Here is a 24,923-nt window from a genome sequence, read left to right as displayed (position 1 = left end):
TAGCGAGTCATTTAATCTTAAAATACACATGATGGCACAAATTTTTGAATACATATGTATATGGCTTTGCGTCCTCGGTCTTTTGCGAAAGTTTCAAGAAAATAACAAATATTACAGCGACACGTTCTTGCATTTATTTTCTACATGCAAATCCGAGAAAATTTGCTGACACCGGGTTGTCGTCTACCTTAATTAAGCCGAAAATACGTGTAAGCTTTGTTTACAGCGGTTCCATGTCTGTGGTCAATGTCATCAACATTATTGATTTTGCTGTCGTCATTCTCTGTCCTCAACAACACCTGCTATTGTAAAACTGTAGAGAGATTGTCGATAACGCATTCAAGGTCAACTGTATATGTCTCAACTTTGATAGTTCAAGAGTTCAGTGATCTGTTTCCCTACTTAAATTTGCAGTAACTTTTCGTAAATATCAGTCAATCTGCATCTGAAATCAGCTAAGACATATTTTGTTGTGAGCAGCCTGGAATCAAACGGCGATTGTCCTGCGCATTGTGTCGACCAAACGATTTAAATTTATTTTAAATGCTCTGTTTGCGGGATAGCTCCCGGTCCACTTAATAATGTACAGCAATTGACGCACAACCCCACGCATATTTGCAGTCTCTCAATGATCTAACTTTGTTAGTAAACATAGTTTGGGCAATTAAAGTCATTCAACCGTTTTGTGATTACAAAAAAACGACTACCTGTGAAACAAATCGTGAATCAGTGTAGTGGAGGATATTTAGCAGGGGGGGGGGACGAAGGAAAGGTGTCAAAGGGAAGAGAGTTATCGGCCTGTGTGGAGGGGGCGGAGCGGAGGAGAAAGAAATGGGGAAAGGGGATGGACAGCTTGACAAGAATGTTTACAGAAGAAGAAAACTATTCGTTGTAGGTAAGATATCATGGAGAGGGGTGACTTGCGGGTATGTTTTATACATTTCCTGCATATCAACGTGAAGTCGAGGAGGCTTTCATGGTTGAACGGGTTTGGCCATCGTCTCGTGCAATGCAGTCAAGGAAAGCTACAGGTGTCAACAAGTTGCGGTTGTCAAAACACAACAACAATTTACGACAAAACCCGTAGAGATGACTGGTCCTCTGTTAATTTTTTGAACTATGGTGAATCGGCTTATTGTTCGCTACTATGAGTTCCTTGGGTAGTTGTTTTTCAGTACTCGCTGGTCTCCCGGAGTATATTACCCTTAACGCCACGAACGACATTGCATGACCCCTCCAGGAATTATTTTCCCATTTGTACTTCATAATCTACCGTACCTTGGCAGGTGTTATGTAAACAAACAAATAATTTACTGGGGTCAGAGAAGTTCGTACTTGATTGGGTTGTAATGCATAACCTGCGGGCACTGTCAAATAGACCCGAAGTGTGTCGAAGAGACACATAACTCTTGTCAACTGTGTAAATTGTTTGTTCTGCTAAACATATAAACCTCTCGTCAAAAATAGCGATATTTTGTTTTCCTTGAAAGCGTAAAATTCTACAATAAATCCGAAACTTTCCTTAATTTCATCGCAGAAGAAACTTTTCGTACCACTTCCACACAGTAGCCTGTCCATACTAGAATTATTTGAGTGACACACCGCGTGTCTGCGTTACCTGAACACGGGGTCTGCGTGAATAAATGCGTGTAACCCGACCTGGCGATTCCTCAAATCAACTTGCGTGTGAAAACAAATTGTTCCAAAACAGACTCGTCGTGCTTTAACCAATAAATCCTTTCGATATCTATCAAGGTGCTAAAATTGACAAAGGGACCAGTGTGTGTTTTGGTCATCTCAAACAATGGCTGAAAAATTAAACGCCTCCGAGAACGTCACTTAACATTAGTAAGACAGACAAATAATTGCCAGGGGAAATTTATCACACGATGAGCATGTGGTGCACAACATGTCGAATTCACACCACAAATAAATTGCCTGTAATTATGGTGTCCGTACCAATCTACAACTACACTTGTGCAAATGACTTTTCCCAGCTCTGTGGTCCTGGATACCCGATCCTTTTTCAGTTCAAAGTACTGTCCGAGTATAGGGAACGCACTGTGCTGACTAACTCGAATTTGCGGCAAAAACTGAACCTGCTCTACAGCGTTGTGGACCTTACATTTAATGATTTTGATTTGTAAACACAATGCAACAGGTTTAATGTTTAATGTCACCGTGTAAAATGTATATTTAGATGATTTTTAGTAGGTGCTGACTTATGATCATTCTGATGCTTTGTTTTACCGTCGTTTTCTCTCGCGGAGATCGATAACAAGTGATGACGTCACTTCTGCACAGGCGTCATTGATCGGCGTGTCAAAACAAGGCACTTCATCGGAGATTCGTTATCAAATAACGACTGGAGGGTTGGTGTGTTTGCCATTTACAATGGTCCAGCGGTGACCTTGGCTTTGAGTTCGACCTCGATCTGTGTATTAGATTCAAGTACAGCCATTATGGTACAACACGCAGCCTTGTCAAAGAATGACGGCATATTGGTGAACAATAGCCAATACACCTTTCTTCGGGATGGAATTGAATCTTTGGTCGACAGTGACCTTTCACGACAGAGTATAAAGTGAAAATTCGCGGTTATATACATACGATACAAAATACAAATACATTTTGTATATATCAAGCTCAATTTTAAACATTTCGGGTTTTGCGGAATGTTTTTGACCAAACGATCGATAGCGGCAATATCTGGTTTGAAGTAATGGTTTTTGTAACCTGTTTCTGAAATGGTGGTTCGTATTCAGTACATGCGAGGATTTGTTTAATGTAGAGTTGTGTGATTTATGTCTCTTATCTCTGTCTGTACTCCAGATATCGTTACTTTTAGTCAAAATAACAGCACATCATGAAAGGAAAAGTACATCAGTTCACATACATTCGCAACAATTGTAAACTTCCACATTATAGATCTTTCAAGATAGTTTTATTGGTGATCGATGATATATACAAGACACAGCTTTTTCTACGCTCGTACATGGACCGGACTTGAATTACAGTTTAAAATCATGCCTTGCCACTCATTCAGATTTTTGCCCATTTTAATTGATTTGAAATTAAAATTTGCCCGATGAAAGATAAAGGTTAGCAATTTTAGATCGACGGTATCTTTAGTTATCGCAAATCTTTTCAAAAAGATTAGAAAGTGGTTATGAGTGAAGAACCACGAACAATCAAACACAAGTACAGGTTCCCTTCGCAGAGAACAGTCGACTTCGTGGTAATTTGTCACTCATGAAAGAAAAGCCTTGCAATGTGCTTGAGTGATGCCTACGTGATTTTGAAATAGATCGTGTCGTTGGAGGTCATAGTATGGTAGGATGCACGTTAAACATACAGTGTAATATAAAGTGTAAAGCGATGGTAATAAAAGAAGTTAAATCGCAATTTGTTTTCGTACATTTACAAAAGTACGAGATATAACTAAAGTCAACAAGTTTTTAAGAATGTCCGATAGCAACAAAAGTATTGCTATATCGTTTTCTTCATCGTATTGTTCTCTCTTTCCCTCTTCAGAACTCTCTTCCCAACTTCCATTGGTAATTCTGGATTTTCTACCATGACTATAGTTGGAAGCAGCTTTTGTTATATTGGTAACTATATACGCAGTGAATCTGTCTTTGAACGTTTTGCATAGTGTTATTTCAGACATTACTTGTAGACTTTAAACGTGTGTATGAAAGACCGATACAGCAGCTCCATTCCTGGAAAATCTATTGTAATTGAATTTAGAGACAAATAAAAAAGAGAGAAAGGCCTGCATCTTGATTCTCTTATCAAACATTACTAATATTTCTAACATGTGATAATTTGTGACATACCCGTCTCGCTTAAACATGTTTTGTCGCTGTTTAGTCTAAAGAAGAGCATAACATTATCTGAGATATCTAAATCCTTGTACGTCCGTCATACTGACGCTGGACTCGGCGACGCGAGCAATTTCTACATTTTCATGCTCTGAGCTCCGTCGAAATGTTGCCCGCCCGTTCTTCGACTTAATAGATGTGGAGATATTTTTTTGGCTGTGCCTTTCCTGAAAGCGTTTCTCCAAGCTGGCGACAAACCTGTTGCGAAGAAGACATGCCCTCTTTTCCATGAGTGTGTATCTAGTCACAGTCTTGGGAACGATAAAGGACGTCGGCCGGCAAAACGATATCTTGGTCGTACTCGGCAAGCAAGCTACGTCGGCTGTTGGGGTTGCCCGCCGCGTGGTAGTAGTCAGGCGTCGACTTCCTAAGAACCGTCTCGAATACTCAAGATCAGGGTCGTACTCAAAACTATTGCAGCGGAGCGATTTTGACGTCGGCGATACAGAGAGCTTCGAATTAAGATTTAGCTTCATTGTTGATTCTGAAGATAGCCCTGAAAACGATCTTTCACCTTGACCCCGCAGTATAAATGCGTTGAGGCGTCTGTTACCATGGTGACATTTCTCACTAGGTATAATAATCTCCATAAGTGGATCCAGCGATTCAATTTCCTTTTCGTAGAACTGCGTAATTGCACTAGAGTCGATAATACAATTAGGTGTTTGGAGTTTACAATGTTTCCTACCGTTTCTACGCACGTCGAGTCCATTTCTTGCCTTACGAATTCTCTGATGTTTTCCATTCAGACACGACCTACTGTAGTGCCCATGATTCACGCGTAATGTGTTACATTCACGGTGAAGCTTAGTTAGTGACGTACAGCTAACCAACGTCTGGCGTGATGCTTTCCTCTCTCTGGTTGATTCCGCTCTCCTAGAATCCGCGATAAATCTACAAGATGGCGTGGACGTTACGGAGTTGTCCGTTTCACAGTCGTTCAGTTCCTCGTCTTCTGAAATTGGCTCAAGAGTTGACCTAAAACGCCATTTGATTCGGTATTCGTTGTTCACTTTACGAGTCGCCATTGCCATGTTCACCGCTTTTTCAGACAAAATTGGCATCGTTTTCACAATTTCACCCATTGAGAAAAAAGTACAGCGCGCGATCCAAAGCGGTTTTCCTCATTAGAGCGAACGTAAACTTTTTAAAGTACTGTTATCTAACAAGTGTGCTTTTAGTATGAAACTTCTCACACAGAGATACAGAGATACTTCAAACGAAACGAGTTTCTCTCTAACATGGGTGGTACTCCAATCACTTAAAATAAATCCCGTGTTAAACTGGAAGCTGTTTGTGTTGAAAAGCAATGGATTACAGCCCAAACAATACAAGTTTATGTTCGTTTCTGTCAACGGGAGCCTAAAGTAAAGGGTTGGGCGAGGGTATCAGCTTAACACTGCTAAAATAGATTTCTTTGCATGAGTGTCTTTCTGCTCAAAGGAACCACTTTAACGGAACGTCACCACAAGAGTGTTTTCTGTAGCAAGTGACAATCAGGTGCCTTTCAGAGCTAGTGAGTACACGGAGGGAGAGCACGATTTTTGATCCACCTGTTATCGAGACAAAGAGGCTGTGTTTCGATAAACAGGAGCCGCTACTCCTGTTGCACCGGGTAAACGACAAGTTGGCCCGGATGCACCAAATACACAATACGTATATAGGTATAGGTAATGTACTTTACTCGCCGTCCTGAGTTAATTAGCTGGTTCTTTCCATCAAATTACTAGCGCTGAGGCGCCGCGATTGTACGAGTAATCATAGTATTAATCGATTTCTTGGTTCATGTCGCGACAAGAAACCACTGGTTTTAGGCAAACAGAGCGTAGAGTTGTCAGTAAGATTTATATCCTTGCGATCAAAGCAGCAATGTCCAGCAGAACCTGATAACAACAGAGCGTCCCAGTGTGTCCGCGTTGCTACGGGTTTCCACCGAGGTGTTTGGATCGCATGGGTACTTCTGTCATGATGTTTGAGTGTATCTGAACTTCAGTTGTACTGTTTTTTATGTTTTGGGCATTTCTCTTTCCACAGTATACAGACCCGATGGACAGTTACGTTGGTTGACCTTTATGTCGATAGGGTTATCTGTACTGGTGCCATCATCATATTTGCCAGAGTTAGGCAGATCTTGAAGTATCAAATTTAATCGTTCACCTTCTATGTCAAATATCATGTGCAAAGTCGCGACAAATCGTGCATTCACTTACAGGATTTTTTAATGTTCATTATTTGTTTTTTGAAATTTGTGATGAAGTGCCAGTGCTATGACTTTAAGCTATATTTCTCATATCTATGAAAAATCATGGGATATAGCTTTTCTGCAACGATCTCCTTCTGTTGTTGACATTAAAACATGGGATGTGCATCCAAATGACATGTAACATTCATCTGATTCCATGGTCTTTACAGTTCCACTATTCTTAAATTTCCAAAAGGAGTTACCCACCATGTGTTAAATGCACGCATACGGATTTATATCCTTTTGTCCCAGATAATGTAATATTTCGGTATTGTGTATTTCAAGGAGTGGTTCGAAGTAGTACCTTACATGCCAGAAATTATCATCTCCGTTCTCTTATCGCAGATCCAAATTGTATATTGCACAGTCACGCAACTCATATCCTACGTGTCCAATAGTAGTGTCTAGTATAAGCAGTCTTAATGGTGCGGACACTCGATGGGGTGCTCTGTACAACACAAGATAGACTTAGTATTTCGACAAGTGTATGAGGAATGAATCTTTTAATATTCAGTTTTTGATCCCACATAAAAATATTGGGCCTCATTAAGATGAAATAAAATAGAACACGAAATAAGTTGCACACAAGAAGGAAAACTTCTAAAGTGTCTTTCTTCTATACAAAATGAAATACATGACGGATACATCTACAGAAAGACATTTCTCTATAAAGTTCATCGACTAAAAAAGTCACAGATATTATTGACAAGCGATACCTACACGTGAACTACATTGCCCACGACTTATTTTATTTGTTGACTGGCATGACAACAAACTGAATATAAATTGCTATACGATGTTGAGATTCATTGTCAATGTTTAATCAGTTGGTCTGGTTGTAAAACAAGTCCAGTGTATCAGTCTTCGAACAAAGAATTTACAAGAGAAGTGTTTAATGGGCTGTACATGGTTTTTACTGCCGAACGATGAATTGCGTCGTCAGTTATGTTGTTTGTTTGTTTGTTTTTTTGTTTGGTTGTTTGTTTTTCATATTGCACACTCAACACACGCTATATGCGCTGGCCGCGAAGTCGTCGCGTTCCCCTCTATCAGCTTCCTAGCTTACCAGTGTATCACATTGAACGAAAAGAAACTTGAAATTCGTCATGGTACAGAGCAGATACTGGAATGGATCCACCACTCAATTCTGACACAATATTAAAAGAAACGCCGACAGCTGTGCGAGAAACTCCCAACTTCTGTTTGGATTTTGCAGTATCGTCTTACTAAGAGTCTCAACCCTCTTATATTCAGGAAACGCGACTAAAGATATTTCCAACATGAAAATACCTGGATAAATATGGTAAACTGACGAATTTTTGTCATTTTCTAGAAAAGTAGTTTGTCTGAACTTAAAAGACTAGTTACTATTCTGTTCTACACAGCAATGAATGTAAAGACACTAAAATTGCACTTATTGCTGGTAACTGGGGCAAGATTTCTTGTGTGATTTCGTACCGGCGATCCGTTTGATCGAGTTAGCGTCTGAATCAAATCGGTATAAATTGATAAGATGCTCTGAAGCCGGGCATTGTGACGCTGTAGTCCGACGTGAAGTTGATGTACATGGTGTTGTGTACTGATACCAAGGTCTGGCCCATCAGATCAAACCCGCAATATCTAAATACAGAGAGAAAACAAAAGACGGCTTGTTATGTTATCTCTGTGTTGTTCCACCGCGTACAGTCTTTTCTGCCTGTGTGGTTACATCAAGAAAGCCAACGGTGGGAAACAAAGGGTGACAAACCGGGCGTGACAAACACGGGCGTGCACAAAGAGAAAGACAGACATAATTGACGGGAAACAAAATAAGTGGCAATGGCGTTATGATAGCCGGGAGACTGGAACAGGGCACCACTGAGGGGCGTATGAAAAAGAGCAAACAACACAAAGTTCAGTGACGTGGTATCAAACAAGAACTACAATAGTATGACTTCCAAAACATACATTCAGCTTGTCTGTATCGAGAGCCATCGATGCATGTGAGTGTAAGAAAATTAATTACGCCGTACACTTGATCTATTTTTGATTCATTGAACTTTGACATACGTTACCTTACCTAATGGGGTAGCCATCATAATACGGCTGGTCTGGACGCACTTCTATTCGGTCAAATGAACATCTTTTTGAAAATTCCATGTGAAAGTTTTCGAATTTCACAGAAACCACATGTCCCGATGGTGCCTACAACAAAACAAAACCAAAACAAAACAAAACAAAACATAGCATTATTTGACCCGAACCGTTAGAATATGGCAGCCATAATTCAAAGTAATTCGTACTCTGTATTTTGATGATTAATGAGTTTGTCTTTTCATCATGGCGCATCAAGTTCAATCCCACATACTAACGCAGCCCAGCAACATATCTGAAGATGAACCAGTTATGTGAAGTTGATGACCTAGTTGTCAATATTGCATCCGATGAGTTGCTTGTTGCCGATGTTTTACTGCTATTTGTATGACCTTTGAATCTCCTTTGCAGATTACAGATTCGTATTCCATTGACGTATATTCATATTATGACTTTATTATAACCATGAGTTATATTCAAATGGCCGAAACAGGGCAACACTGTCATGAGTGAGGGGCATATGAAAATAGAATATTATGCTGCTGAGAAAACAAACTTCTATCAGCACATACTTCCAGAAACCAGGTGCACTGTGTATTATCGTCGTAGTCATCCGGATAATTCGGTGTTGAAAATGTTCCTTGAGATTTCGTGATTTTCCCGCCACATGCTGCACGAAATGAAAAATAAAAGTGTTGCTAAGGGCAGACTGTTAGATCTTCAGAGGGGAAGCGAAATCGATTGGTTAGGTTTGCTTTTACCCCCTTCCCTATAAAAAACAAAACAACAAAAAACATATCAGTCGAAATACGAACACAGATAGTGTTTGGTTTTGACCAAATGAAAACCCGTGCCAGCACCCAAACAATTATGTTTACATTAAGGCACTATATGTACTTTTTTTATGAAAATGTATATCTTCATCGAATGCCAGAGAGGGCGCTAAATATGGCTATCACTGCATAGTCGAATCAAGGATGGATGTATCGTCTAGGTTCAGATCAGAATGTTGTCGACATTGCTTGTACTAGTGGCAAATCTCAAGACACCACGTTTATTCTTCTCGCTTCCTTATTGCTTACCTGACTTGGATATAATTTCCTCACAGTTATCGCCACTGAAACCATGGGGACACACACATCGACAACGCGGACCAGTGTAACCACCGTACAGACAATACAAGTCGTTCGTGCAATGCTCTGTGGAAGGAAGACGAAATTTAAACTAATAAACTGATAATCTTTTAACGCAAACCGGATACAGACGACTAATTCTCGGCTTGGAAATGCGAACAATGGTCGCTTGCAGACGTTGACTGCAGGTATTCGTCTAGCCGTTCATACAATTTGATAGACTGTCGACAGTCCCTTTTGCCATTTTTGTCTATTATTGATGTAGTCTCTCGCACATACAGGGATGGGAGATTCGCAAATGCCGACGGCGAGAGCTCGTGCCTTCGGTGCTACGCTCTCGAATCCCACCGTGCATCATTAATAGACGGGAAAGGCACGAGGGACTGTCGATAGTCTACCAATTTGATTGAAACCCCTTTCTCTTCGATTAACACGATTACATGCGCGTGCGACTCCAGATATAAACAAGTTCGTATTCAGATAGAGGCATCTTCGAGAAAAGCAATTTTTTTGTAAACTTGCTAGATTTATTTTCGCAAGATGTCTGTCGTCATGATTGTCCGTCACGTGATGATTACGTAAAATAGCCATACGTAGCGGCATATCTTCAAAATCGATGAGAATGTTTTCAACAACCTGACGTCAATGGTATATTTCATACAAACAGTGTGGGTGATATATCCTAGCAGCAAAATTTTAAAATTTTGGTATTTTGGAATCATCAAGGGTTTTATTTTATCAAGTTTCTTGAGGTTTTTCAACACAAGCCTCGGCTAGTTTTTATCCCGCCTACCGCGTGTGTTTTTGTGTATTACGTTTTGTCATTATTGACGCCATTTTTAAGTTCATTAATCCGATAGCAGAAAATAGAAGTTCAAGTATATAGTTGCAGACGTCCTTGCGTATGGAGAAATATCATAAACAACGTAAAAAGTTATTTCTGTCGCGATCTGCTGTAATCTAATCTCTTTTTAGCAGTGACATTAATCAAATGTTTCCATAGCAACAATCCCTACTAGTAAACAGAGCTGGAAATGAATATGTGACTCACCGTTACACTTGTAAAGGATATTAGCCATCTTGTGATCGAGGAAAGTGAGGAATTTCTGTTTTCCCATCGATGGTTGTTTGTCGGGGTCAATCGACTGCATCGTGTAGCTGCCATCTTTACTGAACGACTGATAGAGAAAATGGCAATAGAAGGGAACAGTACCAGGCGCCAAATGTAAAATAATTATTTTACACATTAGAAGAACATATTCATACGAAAAGGGTGTATTTGCATGCATTTATCAATAAAAATAAACTACTATAGCATAAGTATAAATAAATCAATACAGACATAAGTAAATACATATATGAGTGAAAAAACATACATATATGTGAACCAATTCACACAAGACATGAAGACAGACACATACATACATACGTGCATACGTACGTGCATACATACATACACATACGTACGTGCATACATACATACATACATACATACATACATACATACATACATACATACATACATACATACATACATACATACATTCATACATACATACATACATACATACATACATACATGCACTCACGCACGCACATACATACGTGCATACGTACGTGCATACGTGCATACGTACGTGCATACATACATACATACATACATACATACATACATACATACATACATACATACATACATACATACATGCATGCATGCACTCACGCACGCACGCACGCACATACATACATACATACATACATACATACATACATACATACATACATACATACATACATACATACATACATACATACATACATATACACACATACAGGATCGAAAAGTTTACATGAGGGGAACGAAGTACGCATGCGTATATCCAGTCGCACACACACACACACTCACACACACACACACACACTGCTACTCGGAAAAGTTTACATGAGGGGGAACGAAATACGCATGCGTATATCTACTCGCACACACACACTGCTCTGAAAAGTTTACATGAGGGGGAACGAAGTACGCATGCGTATATCCACTCGCGCACACACACACTTACACACACACACACACACACACACAACAAACACAACACACACATTGCTACTCTCTCTGAGATACACACACTGACGCGACGATCTGCAGGCCCGGAAGTGCCACACCGGGGAGCTCACACTTCTTACTCGGACTCTACGTACCTCGCGGCGTCGAAGGCTAGTGACGATGACAAAGATGTGCGACACTTTTTCTCTTTCTTGCCTTTGTGTCGTGAGTCGGGTTCGTACAGGGCTTTACACAGTGGTAAAGTGGTAGCCGGCCTGAGTAATACTACACTGCTTAGAGGCCCCGTAAGGGTTTCTGACTTAATGGTACCTGCCATGCCGGCGAAGTTCTGCTGGGGTTAACGGCCCAACCCAGGCCAATAAAACACTGGGAGTCGTGTATTACAGCTCTCTGCCATTCGGCTTATATTCTTTAATGGTTAAATACAGCATTCAACAGAACTACAGCAACAGCTTACTGGAACTAAAGCAACAGCTTTACTGCTAAACTCTCTGCTCTCTAAACTCTCTGCTTACTTTACTCAGGATCGTACGTAGCTCCCTCAGCAGGGAATGAATGTCTGGAATGCCAAGTATGCCCACTGGAACTAGACAGCAACGGAGTACGGAGAACTGGAATTTTCAAACTAATTTAAGAGCACTGTGTATTTTCTAATAAACTCATTTTCACGCCTACGACATTTTAGTGCCTGATGTACAAGGCAGTGGTATTTTTTTACGAATTTTCATTAGTTCTACGCGTGAATTTTTTGATCGAAAAATTGATGCTTTGTAAAGTTTGGTCAAACATCAAATGTATTCACTTTTCCCCGGACGTTTTTTGATGAAAGTCATATGGTCAACCCGGTCAATGTAGTATCATTCGACTCTTAATGGTACGAAATGTGTCAAACTGTCATCCGACCCCTATCGACCCCTAGCGTTTTCACGTAATGGGGGCTTTCTTTCTGCCTACTTTTAGTGATTTTCTAAAATGTGGATGCCTTATGTAAACATAGCCAGGCCGTCAGGCCTGCAGTTGAGGACCGGGGCAGCAGGTCACCTCGACCCCTGTCCGTTTCGACCCAAGTAATTCACACCCTCTTGTCGTTGTTGTGGTCAAATCAATCCCGGTGCCTTAGTCACTTCGACCTCAGTCAGTTTTCATGTTACATGTACCTGACAAACGTTTTATGATTAATTTAGTTTATTTTTCTGTACCTGACAATCGTTTTACTGAGTACATTATGCAACTTGTTTCTGTGAGAAAAACTGCTGGCTGCGCTACAACAATCCACGGGTAGCTGTGATATCGCAGCGGTACTTGTGGCGTGTCGAACGCGCTCGGGTCATTGGTTTGGGGTCATCGCCACAGTCCCTGTGGCGATGACCCCAATGACTCGATCGCGTTCGCCACGAGTACCGCTGCGATATCACAGCTATCCACGGGGCTGTGAACACTCTGATACTTGTGGGAGGCCTGGGGTACCCCGGCCCCATTGTCATTTACTGACTGGGAACGTGTCTCACTGAAGTACGGATGGATAAAGCATGTCATTTACTGATTTTTGGAAATAAAGCATTCGTCATTATCGCAATTGCTTGCCATATGCGGCAAGATTGGATGAGCGAGGCCGGTCCGCTCGCCTTGGTGTCTTGACGCCAAATGAGCCTATTTCCGGTTTAGGCGTTGGGCTTACAGCAATGCATTATAGGATATCTTCCAGGGCGGCGTGGATCATGATCCACGCCGCCCTGGGACGCATTGTTCCCCATTAAACCATTAGAAATTAGCTTTGTTTGGTTGAGGGAGCTTCCTTTTCTCCAATGAGTTCTGAGCATGCTCAGTTTTGTCGATGACGTCATAATTCACTGTGGCTGACTCCCTTGTGGAAAGTGTACTCCCTGGCTTACAAGCAAAAAAACTTAAAAAAAGACAAATACTGCAAAAGGTGAAGGAAGCTTTGTTTATACCTTCAGAAGTCAAACTGCAGCTGCTGTATCTGATGATACATATCTGTCTCTTTGAGGAGGTAACAGTAAAAACGAACCAGCCTGGCATGGCATATAACCAGCTCAAGACTTTCTTCATGTGAACTCAGAAGACAGTAATTACATGAGAAGTTTGCCATTCTTTCAACAACATAACAGTGCACTCTCACACTTTCAGTGTTATCAGTCACTTACTGCCAACAAACTCAGTACTAGTTGCAATGATTTATTTTTATTGAAAATGTGACCTTATAGGTGTACATACTTCAGTTGCATACATTTGTTACATAACAAATATTGTACAATAAATTATCTCTGCATTCAAAACGTGGGACTCCCTCTTTTCGAAGTCTGTCACCAGTCCATAAGAGTGGTCAATAGCACTGTACTGATATGTCCTTCTGCAAAAAAATATGAGAAACATAATAACATTAATATTATTAATGTACAGTAGATTGAATGGAATGCATGAGCAGCTGTCACATGATAAAAATATTCATGATAAATATATGTATATGTCCATGCAATTGACAGAAGTGACAGTTTTTTATTGTTCACAGTAAGCGTCATAGCATGCACAAACCACTTTGTCAATTCAAGAGAAAAGTTAAAAAAAAAACTTTTTAATTTTTGTCTCCACGCTATCTAATTACGTTTGGAAAAACACAACTGGCAATCATCATTGTGTGGCTTGAAATCAACGAACATTACTCGTAAAAAGCTGCCGTCGCCGGTCACCAGTTTTAGATCTAAATCAAATCAAAATCTTCCTACAATCAACAATGTTTTGACACGATTGTAAATAGTGGGTTGACTTGCGTCTGGCTGGTCTAAGCCCTAAATAATGTATATTGACGTCCATGATATCATGGAGGTACCTCCATGATGATATTAAACAATGTTAATTTAAGTCTGGTTTCTACGCTAAATTTACTCCTGGAACATATCCTACACGTATTGCCTATTTCGTTCTCACGGTCGTTCATTATCTGGAATGCTGAAAACCGAGAAAACAGCACGCCATTCAAAATCACGGCCGTTGAAAACCAGCTGATCGATTTGGTCATGACACGTCTTGTTTGATTCAGCGTGACACGATCTTTCACGGAAAAATATCGGTCTTGCACGGAAAAATACGGCCGACCTGTTATAAAGACTTTTAGGGAGGGCATTTTTAGATTCTGAAAATAACGATTTTTGTTGAAAAAGATTCGAGAAACTGCGAAAACCTACCTATTTTCCGAAGTATTGGTCCGATTTTCTTCCGGTTTTCGATGTACAGCACAGGACAGTTACCCTAGTCACTGATAGTGCATTCTGCACATGCTCAGTAGTGATATATAGGGGGTTATGGGAGTAAATATCAGATAGAACGGCTAGGAAAAGGGGTAGGCCTTGTTGACAGATTTGAATTCTGTCGATGGTGGCGCTACACTTTGCGAGTTGAAACTACGGACTCCCATTGGCTAAGAGATCGCGCATGCGCGCGTAATAGAACAAGCAATTTCTAAAGGACAATTCGATGTGGATCAGTGTGTGTGTGTGTGCGAGTAGATATACCATGCGTACTTCGTTCCCTCATGTAAACTTTTCGATCCTGTATGTGTGTATATGTATGTATGTATATATGTATGTATGTATGTATATGTATGTATGTATGTATGTATGTATGTATGTATGTATGTATGTATGTATGTATGTATATGAGTGTGTGGGTTTGTGTGTATGTGCGTGCGTGCGTGCATGAGTGCATATGGGCTATGTATGTATGTATGTATGTATGTGCGTGCGTGCGTGCATGAGTGCATATGGGCTTGTGTATGTATGTATGTATGTATGTATGTATGTATGTATGTATGTATGTATGTATGTATGTATGTATATGTATGCACGTACGTATGTATGTATGTATGTATGCACGTACGTATGCACGTATGTATGATATGTCTGTCTTCATAGGTCTTGTGTGAATTGGTTCACAATATGTATGTTTTTTTCACTCATATATGTTTTACTTATGTCTGTATTGATTTATTTATACTTATGCTATAGTAGTTTTTTATTGATAATGCATGCAAATACACCCTTTTCGTATGAATATGTTCTTCTAATGTGTAAAATAATTATTTTACATTTGGCGCCTGGTAGAACAGACATCTGTCAATTCGCTTTGCTTTTTAACGTCCGTTCTCATCAACAATATTTGTCTTTCCATATCTTCTGTATATGTTTAGCTTGGTATTGGAGTTTGTAAAACTTTACACCGGATGGTCGCTCATACGACTTTTAAGGGCAGTGTGCGATTGCACAAACGTGATATACAGGTATGGGGGATTCGCAAGCGCCGACGGCGAGACGACGGCGAGAGCTCGTAACTTCGGCACACAAAACACAAAAAGTAGGAGCTAATGAAGGCTACACAAATTTGAAATTAGCCGCTTGATATATCTAAATGTCCGTTGCTCAAACAATGAACAATTTCTTTCTAATACAAAACTGGCTATATCTATTATATGCATTTATATATGTTAGATAATTGATATGAATGTACTTCACTGGAATATGGTGATTAGGAGGGCGTTTGTGTACAAGAAACTTGACTTTTGAATTCCACCTAAAAGTATCATTTCACTTTACACTTTAGTCTATGGCACAAACTATGAGCAATTTATTTCCCCTTAGCGCATAATGTATATGTTTGACAACTTACATCAATTTAGTTCACTGGAATCAGTTAATTAAAAGTGCTTAGGTGTGCAACAAAATTGATATTGAAATTTCATAAAAAAATTATCATGTGTTATACATATGAGTCTCCCGCGCTAACTATGAAAATAATTCAATTTTAATTGATTCATTTGCCTGAACTTCATTTTCCCTGGTCCATTACCTTCCTTTTTAGTATCCCGATGATAATCAACTGTTGCTTTCATTTCTCATTCCCACACTTTGACAGTCAGCATTATAGCGTTCACAAGCACGAATCGTTATGATCGTCAGTCATTAAAACACAGCTGTTTTATTAGATAAACCCAGAAAACTGGTCTATGAAAGAATTTTCTGTCCCGTTCAGAGTGATTTATCGGTGTATTTTGGGTTAAATGAAAATTGGAGCCACCTCCCCACTTCATGATACTCTAGAATTTTCAAGGTTCATCTTTGAATACCCATTTTTTTCGTGCTCCCTCAAATTTTCTCTCCCTCCTGCCCTTAATAGTGCTCATTCCCTTAAAGGCGTGGAGTTTTTCTTCTCGTTGAGATCGAGTATCGATACTGCTTCGCTACAGGTAGGGATCCGCATGTAGCGAAAAGCATTTACCAATTCATGCGTGACTAACACTTCGCTGACCTTGAAATGCACTTAATCACTCAGTCAGCCAGACTTCTTACATCTATTTTATCACTCCGATCTCTCTGTTTCGCTTTTTACCGCACACTACAAGGGAATCATAGTGTCGCAATTTCGGCATTACTTTAGATAGAGCAAGCGATGTGTTTGAGTCGCCTTAAGTGTTTGCGATGTGTTACACCGTATTTTGTTGTTTGAGTCAGTAAATTAAAATGAGCAAAATCATTTACCAGCTAGCGAGATTACTCGCTCAAACCAACATTACAACACTTTATTATCGTTTCTGGTCACATTTTGCCACGTCCAACGATCGCCAATTTATAATGGCTGAGGGAAAGGTGTACTTTCATCGGTGTCAAGAACAAGTGTACCTTTACCTTTGGTCCGTAATGCATGACAGAGCTGATGTCGTAGGGAATGCGGTGAGTGTTAACTTCAGCGAAGTCTCTTTTGTTGAAGTTGTGTTGCATGCCCTCTTCAACGTTCTCCAAGTGTACAGTAACGTATCTGTCTCTGTCAGGTCGAGACTGTTCGTGAAAGAGGCCCAGGGTGTGTCCAATTTCATGCAAGGCTACGCTCACCTGTGATGGGAGTTGAAATGTCAACGGGAAGAATTGCACTCCGTTGATTTGGGGTGGTTAATAAAGTGTAGAAATCGATTGGGTTTAAGTACAACATTGCCGTGAGCAATGCGTCTGTACCTGGTGGCAAGGTTTAGGTGACCTCAATAAGGGGATTAACCGATGAAAGGTGTCTAAAGTAGCGAATTTGTCAACTCTTTATAACAATCGGATGCAGTAACTCGACACCTACTATCATGACTTTGTGTTTTCCTAGGTTGCTCGTTCCGCAAGCTGGCATTAAAGGGCCAGTACCACTATATACCTTTTGATGATTTTACAACTATTTTTGATGTTAATGTCAACCATATTTCTTGTTCTACTCCCCAAAGCATATGCATGTTGTTAGATACGCAGTATTCAGCTGGTCAACTCACCCTGTACATGTACAGACAGACAGACATACATGTTATTGTTGACGAGTGAATTCTGGTCTGGACTAGAAGCAAATGTAAACAATAACAGAGAACACATGTAGACACTGTGTCGACTAGCTAAATAGTGGGTGTTTCAACATGCTTTGCGGAGTTGAACAAGAAATTGCAATTGACGTACAAAATAAAAAAATAATGAAAAAATCATCAAAAGTTAGACTGTAAATTTAATTATCAAAATCATGTGGTATTGATTTCTTGAGTCTGACATCGCTACTTTCTAAAAATGGTTTTAACTCTTGGGAGGGTTAGGTAAAAAAACGGAACAAGATATACAAAGCGAAATTTGTTAGAACTTATTAAAATGGATGCAAAACTGGAAAACAGGGTGGAGAGTGGGTTTTGCTAACTAAAAATTTTATGTCAAATATTTGGAGACAAAAAAGGTTGCATTTCCCAATTCTGGCCACCTTTCCGGATATCCTAAAAAGAGGCAATTCCATCAAAATGAAATAGAACATCCCTATGAAAAAGACACTCATATCAGTACCGCAATGGACGAGTTGAACATTTTGTATGGAGGAAACAAGGCTTTACGGAAAATCTATTTTTGTCATCCTGCATCCGCGTACAACATTTATCTAGGGTGAAATGAAACAGCGATAAAGATAATGATGAGCTTTACCGAAGTGCATTTTTCTCTGTCCAACGATATTTTCTGACTTCCACCAGTGAACGCCATATTGGACCAACACCTGTCAGGGAGATGAGAAATGGGATTAGGTTAACCCGTTCATTACACAGTAAATGGAATTGAGGTATAATAGTTTACTTGATTTGTCAAGTTCAATTTCACTGATAGTGAGCTGACGGATGGGTACCAGGAGAAAAGGTATGAACACATATTGAAGGAGGGTACGTTAGTTTTATCTATCAGTATTTTTCCTATTCCGACTCACACCTTTCCAAGGATCGCGCGCCTCGGGAACAGATAGTCGGACTCTCAAATTTCTACAATTCTTTTCTGATCTACCACTTGTGGGGGCTCATTTTAAAGCTCTTGGAGAAAGAAAAACTTTCATCGCCTTAGTTTTTCGAAAATCCAAAATTTTATTTTTCCCCCATAGAGATTACACAGGAACGGCGACCATTTTGAATTTCAAATATCGCAAAATGTTGGGTGATTTGTTTCTCTAGTACCAAACTTTTCACAGTGACCCCTGATTTTTATTCTTGATTTGGTAAGAGAATGGTTGAAAGTTTCATTCAGGAAGTTTGAGCTTAAGTTAAAGTCTTTCACTTTCGAGGCGCATACCTACTACCTTAAAGCGACATTCTCATGTATTTTGTTTGATATGAAAAGTAGTTTGTGTTGTTTTCTTGAACCATGCTGAAATGCTGGTCAACTGTGCAAAACCTCGACACTCTGCTTGAAGCCAGACAAAATTAAATATTCAGTGAAACATTTTACTGTCAGTACCAAAAAATCTAGTTCCGTGCATAATTCTCACCATGCATGGCTGAATATAGGTATACACAGTTACTTAAAGTTTGGACCTCATGATCATGAAATATTAATTCTCGGTGCCTTTCATATAGATAATGATAGCTGCTTGCCCTCAAATTGTGGCAGTGTTTAATTGTCGTAGAAATGCAAGTTGGGTTAATTTCGTCTGGAGGTCTCAAACGAAATCATCTGTTCGAATAGCAAAGAGGTAATGTAATTGTAGACACTTTTCAAGTTGCAGTTATGTATTGTCGCCATTTTGTACACTGAGCAACTTTATGCAGGTATTCCGTGTTTTTTATATAAGAAATAGGTCGAAAAAGAGCGACTCTTATGTCCCCTTAGCGGGATCTTGGTTTTGCAGTGTATACTAATAAAAACAAATAAACGAATAAATAAACTGGCAGATGTATTATGCATGTTTGGCATATTATTGGTTTGTTTTTGTTCATTTCGCACGTCAAACAGTCTAAGAGAAACACACCTCTGTATCACTTACCCATTTCCATCGATGAATTCCACACGCCCACTGTGGCTTACTCTGTTGCTAGGAAACGGTACAAAACGTAAACATGTTTTCTCTTCCCAAAGCGTTATGGCTTTTTCCACCTGTGGTCGTACATTGGGAGCTAAAAATATCATGGAAATGCTAAATTTTTATTTGAAATACTGTATAGTATCATTAATTTGTTCAGTTGAAATAGCAGTAAAATGTTGTGGTCGATTTTTTGCACCTGCATTTACAAAAACAAAACAAAACAACATTCAGTCTATGAATCATTTTGATCAACTAAACGACGAATGAGTAACCGGATTACGAAAAGGATATGTGGTGTTTCTTTGGAATTTATCTTCATAAATGACTGAAATAATTTCTCTCCGAATAAGCATTTTGCCAACGTGACGCGCTTTCTTTTACAGAATTACGTGTAACGATGCTTCCTATCACAAATGAAGCGCGGAAGGGCTGGTATGACTCTATTTGAAAATTTCTATCGTACACCTTGATGACTTTGCCCATGAACTGTCTCAAATTTCACATCTAGCTCTCTTTCTCGTTCACGTTTACCTTTAATCATCCAGTGCAATGACCTCACTTTCTGAACATCCGGGTTACTGACTATGAATGTGGAAACTGTCAAACTTGGTTATGTGGATCATAGTGCAGATACTGATAAGGATCTTACGGTTACTCACATAGTGAATGGAAAATATATGGAATGGTCGCGTTTGGCCAAATGTTGTACTTGTCAAGGTTCACTGCTTTACGTTTGCTTTTCACGTCGATTGACGACTGTTCAGAATGCTCAACGTCGATTAGGTGCGATTCGTACTCCTGTTTTTGCTCTGGCGCCATCATCATGTCACCTTCGACAGCGCCCTCTGCGCCGTTAGCTTCCGCCTCTGATGGGTCTATTTTAACGATATCAAGACGCTCCCTCTTCGTCTCTTTGTGTGATTCAGCTTTTACCTGAGAGAGAGAGAGAGAGAGAGAGAGAGAGAGAGAGAGAGAGAGAGAGAGAGAGAGAGATGGGGAGGGAAACAGAGAGCAGGGTGAGAAACAGCCGCAGGACAACATTAATTTTGTCCCAGGGACGGTAATTGGGGGGCCACCAAAGTAGATAATATCCATCTCTATATACTAAAAATGACTCTTTTTTAGGATTTTAGAGATTTTCTCGACAAATTCGGGAATATCTTCAGGTCATTTGCCTTTTCTATATTGCATGTGAAGGTTTTCCTAAAGAAGGGGAACATTTCAATTGTTATCGACCCATGTTAAGGTTTTTAAGGATGAAGAATCAACCCATGTGAAAAGAAGTTTCAGAAAAAGTGACAGATTCGAGGGGTAAATACCCGTACACCTTTCTATGGGAGTACCCCCGGGGGGGGGGGGGCATTTGTGCCTCTTTCTATGCAATCCTTAGTTTGCCTTTGACATACATGATCAGAAATCTATTTCCCGAGATTTTGATAGAGGTTGCAAAAACCCTATTTCTTCGCACGCAATGAAAATGAAACCTGTGCACTCCTTATCTCGTCTGTTTAGGTTTTTAACATAATAAACATTAGGCCTATCTCGATTACTAGTTCAGTTTCCACACAAAATTCACCGATTTCAATATTTGTCAGAAAATCTTGTCTTTTACGAATTGCACGGAAAAAAGTTTATAATTTAAATAAGGATAGGGAAGTCTTGAAAGCTGCCCTATAATGGACTCAAGGGAACGGAATCTTAAGCGGAACATCACTCGCTCTGAAAAGCCTAGTTTGTTCCCGAGATGACATTACAACTATAACACTTGCTCTTCCCTAAGACAATGATCTCGTCATTAGTAGTGTCAGGTCCGAAAGTGAAAATCTTCGTCTCGAAGCGTGATTATGCACATATTTTTGGACGTGTGAAGACTAGGCGCCTCACGGCTATCCTTTAGCGCAATTTCAAAGAGAGGACCTTTTCTAAAGCAGCTCGTTAAGTAATACTGTAACATCACTTGACAATTTTAAGTAATTTTCTTCAATTTATCAACAACAGTTTCTTGTTTGTAGCATGTGAAGATACCCAGTATTCGGCTCGTCAACGCTGTAAGTACAACTGTCAGGTGTACTGTTACTTTTGGCGACTGAATTTACTATCCGGACTTGAATTCAACCGCGTAAACAACGATGCATCACACACATATGTCAAATGTGTTGGCGAGTCGAAAACTCAGCTTTAGAATATGGTGAAACAGCACGCTGCAACACCGAGCGTAAATGACGTAAAAACTTCGTCACTGGTTTTCATGGGGTTCTACATAAAATACGTAAAGAGTGGACAACAACTTAAAGACACCCCTTACCAAGTTCTCTTTATAAATTGAACTCTAATTCCTAGCATATTTATTGATGCTTAGGCAAAAATATCTTTGTCTTCGCCTTTATCCTGAACCCAAATGTTGAGTTTCAAGTTGTTACCAATAAAGAGTGAAAAAGGCACGAAATTGTAAGACGATTGAGAAGCATTGTTCTGCGTTGAGAAAGGAATTCTTCGATACAGTCTGCATCATTTGCCTTAGTAAGTAAGAGATAATACAGGCGAATCGACGAAGGAGCGTCTGCAGCCAAGTCAGATATTGAATACTAATAAGAGTGTAAAGAGTACAATACACTTACCATGCTGTGTGGAAAAGCCGCAACACTTACATATACAGTGAAAATGACAGCAGTTGCTAAAACTGGATAACACGAATGCATTGCTCACTTTGTCGTCTACTGTTTTCGGCGGCAAGAAGAGATGGAATGTTCAGGAGGAATTCTCAGTCAATCTTTTCTTTCCTTCTCCCGACGTCCAGGATGAGTCACACTACAATCGGCTGACACGTCCAGCGTTGTCTACGGTTTAATTTCCACTGGCAGCTAATCACCGATACGTGTCTGCGGTGAGTTTTCTTTCCCGTAGACGGAGTGACGGATTAAACTCTGATTAAGACACTGCAGCAAAAAGCTTAGTCCTTCACTCTGGTAATCGCCATCTGTATCAATATTTAATGCGTAGACGAGTCATTTGTCCACTCAGGCGTCCCCCGAGTAAATTGATGACTTAGCGGTGGGGTATTAGAAATGCTTGAGTAGGCTTCAAGCGGATATAAATAAAGGCAACAGCACAACTTACACAGTAAAACTTGTAAAAACACAACAGATCGCCTTCCGCTTTATTCCCGTTATTAAAATTGTAATAATAACGCTTTCAAAAGGAATATTTGTTTCTTCACGGATTAGAGCTTGACAGCCAACAAATCAAATACTCGCCCTGCAATAAATTTCCGAATCAAGGTAGAATGCGCCTGAGGGACAAATATTCAGACTTTTACTTTTACAATACTTTTTTGTCACGTGAGGGGGCTCGTTTTGAAGCTCATGGAGTAAATAAAGTTTTAACTGACTTATTCCTGTGCAAATCAAATATTTAATTTTCCCGCATAGTTAACACAGGGATGGCGGCCATTTCGAATTTCGAGTGCCCGTAAATATTGAGCAATTTCTTTCTGTAGTACCAAATTTTGCATGATGACCCCTGATTTTTATTCTCGATTTCGAAAGGCAATGGTGAAATTTTGGGCAAAAGTTTAAGTCTTTCAATTTCGAGGTGCGCAGGAAGAAATGATCAATACTTAAGAACACGTTCGAAATGGGACTTACGTTCGTGAACTAGATAAATACCTTTTTGATGACGAGGAAAGGCGAAATTTATCTTTGTAACTATATAATTCGAGACAAAATTATAAAAATTATTTGTTTTTGGTGCAAAAAGTCATATATAATGTAGGAACATAATAATATAGGAAAATATAGGAAAATAATATAGGAATAACATAAGAAAACAATTCCATATTTCTCACAATTCTTTGTCGGTGACATATAATATATGAAGTACAACATACGAGCTAACGGATTTTGAAAATACTCGACATAAATACATTTGATAAATAGAGAGAAATCTTGTCAGCGTTTGAAATGCGATTCTTGAGATTTGTTCACGAGTCACGGGTTGAGATGGTTCACCTAGACTCACAATAATACTCTGTAGCGGAGACGTGAACGGGTGTCAAGCTGGAAATTTGATTAGTGAAGCTGATAAAAAAATGTTTGGTCCATGACGCAATACTCTATTCACTGCATATCCATGGCAGTGCGTGTAAAAGAACAAGTTTCCTTTCTGACTCTGTGTGGTACTGCTGGTAATGGAATTATCTTGATGGGCAGCAACCAATAACAGGATTAGTACGTGACTACATTGCGTAATTGTGTCGGTTACTCACACCGAGGTGGCATTATTCACGGCAAAGTCACACGTTGCGAAATTGATCGATACAAAAATGTATGCGAAAATTGAACAATGACGGCTTCGTTTACTTCTACACAAACAAGATACACCAATGTGAACAATAAATGCATGCCTGTTTGTTCATCCATCCACATGCCCGTCTCCTATCTCTATCTATCCATCTATCCGTCGATCTTTTTTCAAGCTATCGTTAATATGTCTATATATGTGTATACACAGCATTTTATGTGACTTGCACACGATGAATACGAGTCTATGCAGGCATAAGCTTATATGTTCAATTTGTTGTGAAGTGCGCATTTTGGGAAAGAATGAACAGATAAGGTACTCCCGTAATTTGTTACAGCCATATAAAAATTACAAGGTAGGCTCAGAATTTCAGAGATTTAAACCATATACGAGTCACTCATCCAGAACGTGTTTCACTACAAAACAATTGGGCTTAGTATTAAACAGACAGAAACGATAACACCGAGTAATACGAAGTTAGATATTACAGTGAGAGGGGATTGATAATATTTACGATGCACTTCGGTGGGTTTGACAGCGCTACAAATCGTAATTTTGTGTACTTAACCCATTTCTCTCATGCCTGGAACCGACTACGTCTGAAAGCTGATCCCGACATCACTTGTTCGATGTAATTGATCAAAAAATTAACTAGCACCGAATAGGTCTTAAAATTCACATACATTCTATTCGAAGAGAATTCCAGAAGATAATTCTCTAGACTGAGATTTGACTCCATTCAAATAATTCATGTCCTTTACTTAAAGGATGGAGAAGCGATTTTTCCAAGCTAGGGAAAATTCTGACCACGACGTAACTGCGTTTGAATCATGGTGAGGGCGCTGTTTGCAACTGGACACTTGCCT

At 39.7% G+C, this 24,923-nt stretch overlaps 1 protein-coding gene and 1 long non-coding RNA gene across 2 annotated transcripts; both read right to left on the bottom strand.

Annotated features, from left to right (window-relative positions):
* Window positions 1–6,610: 6,610 nt before the first annotated feature.
* LOC139149236 (protein SpAN-like) lies at window positions 6,611–22,797 on the bottom strand. Its single transcript, XM_070720851.1, has 10 exons — window positions 22,377–22,797; window positions 20,418–20,691; window positions 19,720–19,849; window positions 18,399–18,468; window positions 17,097–17,300; window positions 10,384–10,510; window positions 9,282–9,398; window positions 8,772–8,869; window positions 8,186–8,310; window positions 6,611–7,746 (listed from the first exon to the last, which is right to left on the bottom strand). The coding sequence occupies exons 1-10, from the start codon at window positions 22,455–22,457 to the stop codon at window positions 7,617–7,619; spliced, it is 1,356 nt and encodes a 451-aa protein (XP_070576952.1). The 5' UTR covers window positions 22,458–22,797; the 3' UTR covers window positions 6,611–7,616.
* LOC139149238 (uncharacterized) lies at window positions 13,583–14,744 on the bottom strand. Its single transcript, XR_011556088.1, has 2 exons — window positions 14,604–14,744; window positions 13,583–13,771 (listed from the first exon to the last, which is right to left on the bottom strand). It is a non-coding gene; the product is annotated as an uncharacterized lncRNA (long non-coding RNA).
* Window positions 22,798–24,923: the final 2,126 nt, after the last annotated feature.

The sequence above is a fragment of the Ptychodera flava genome, chromosome 14 (genome assembly GCF_041260155.1).
Source record: "Ptychodera flava strain L36383 chromosome 14, AS_Pfla_20210202, whole genome shotgun sequence".
NCBI lineage: Eukaryota > Metazoa > Hemichordata > Enteropneusta > Ptychoderidae > Ptychodera > Ptychodera flava.
The sequence above is the reverse complement of the archived record's forward strand: the minus strand, read 5'-3'. Positions and strand labels throughout refer to the sequence as shown.

Coding starts and splice junctions, on each gene's coding strand:
- LOC139149236 (XM_070720851.1), bottom strand. CDS start 22,457: ATGCATTCGTGTTATCCAGTTTTAGCAACTGCTGTCATTTTCACTGTA. Junction 9,399..10,383: donor TATCCTTTACAAGTGTAACG/GTGAGTCACATA, acceptor TTCCTTCCACAG/AGCATTGCACGAACGACTTG. Junction 8,311..8,771: donor AGTGCACCTGGTTTCTGGAA/GTATGTGCTGAT, acceptor GTTTTGTTGTAG/GCACCATCGGGACATGTGGT.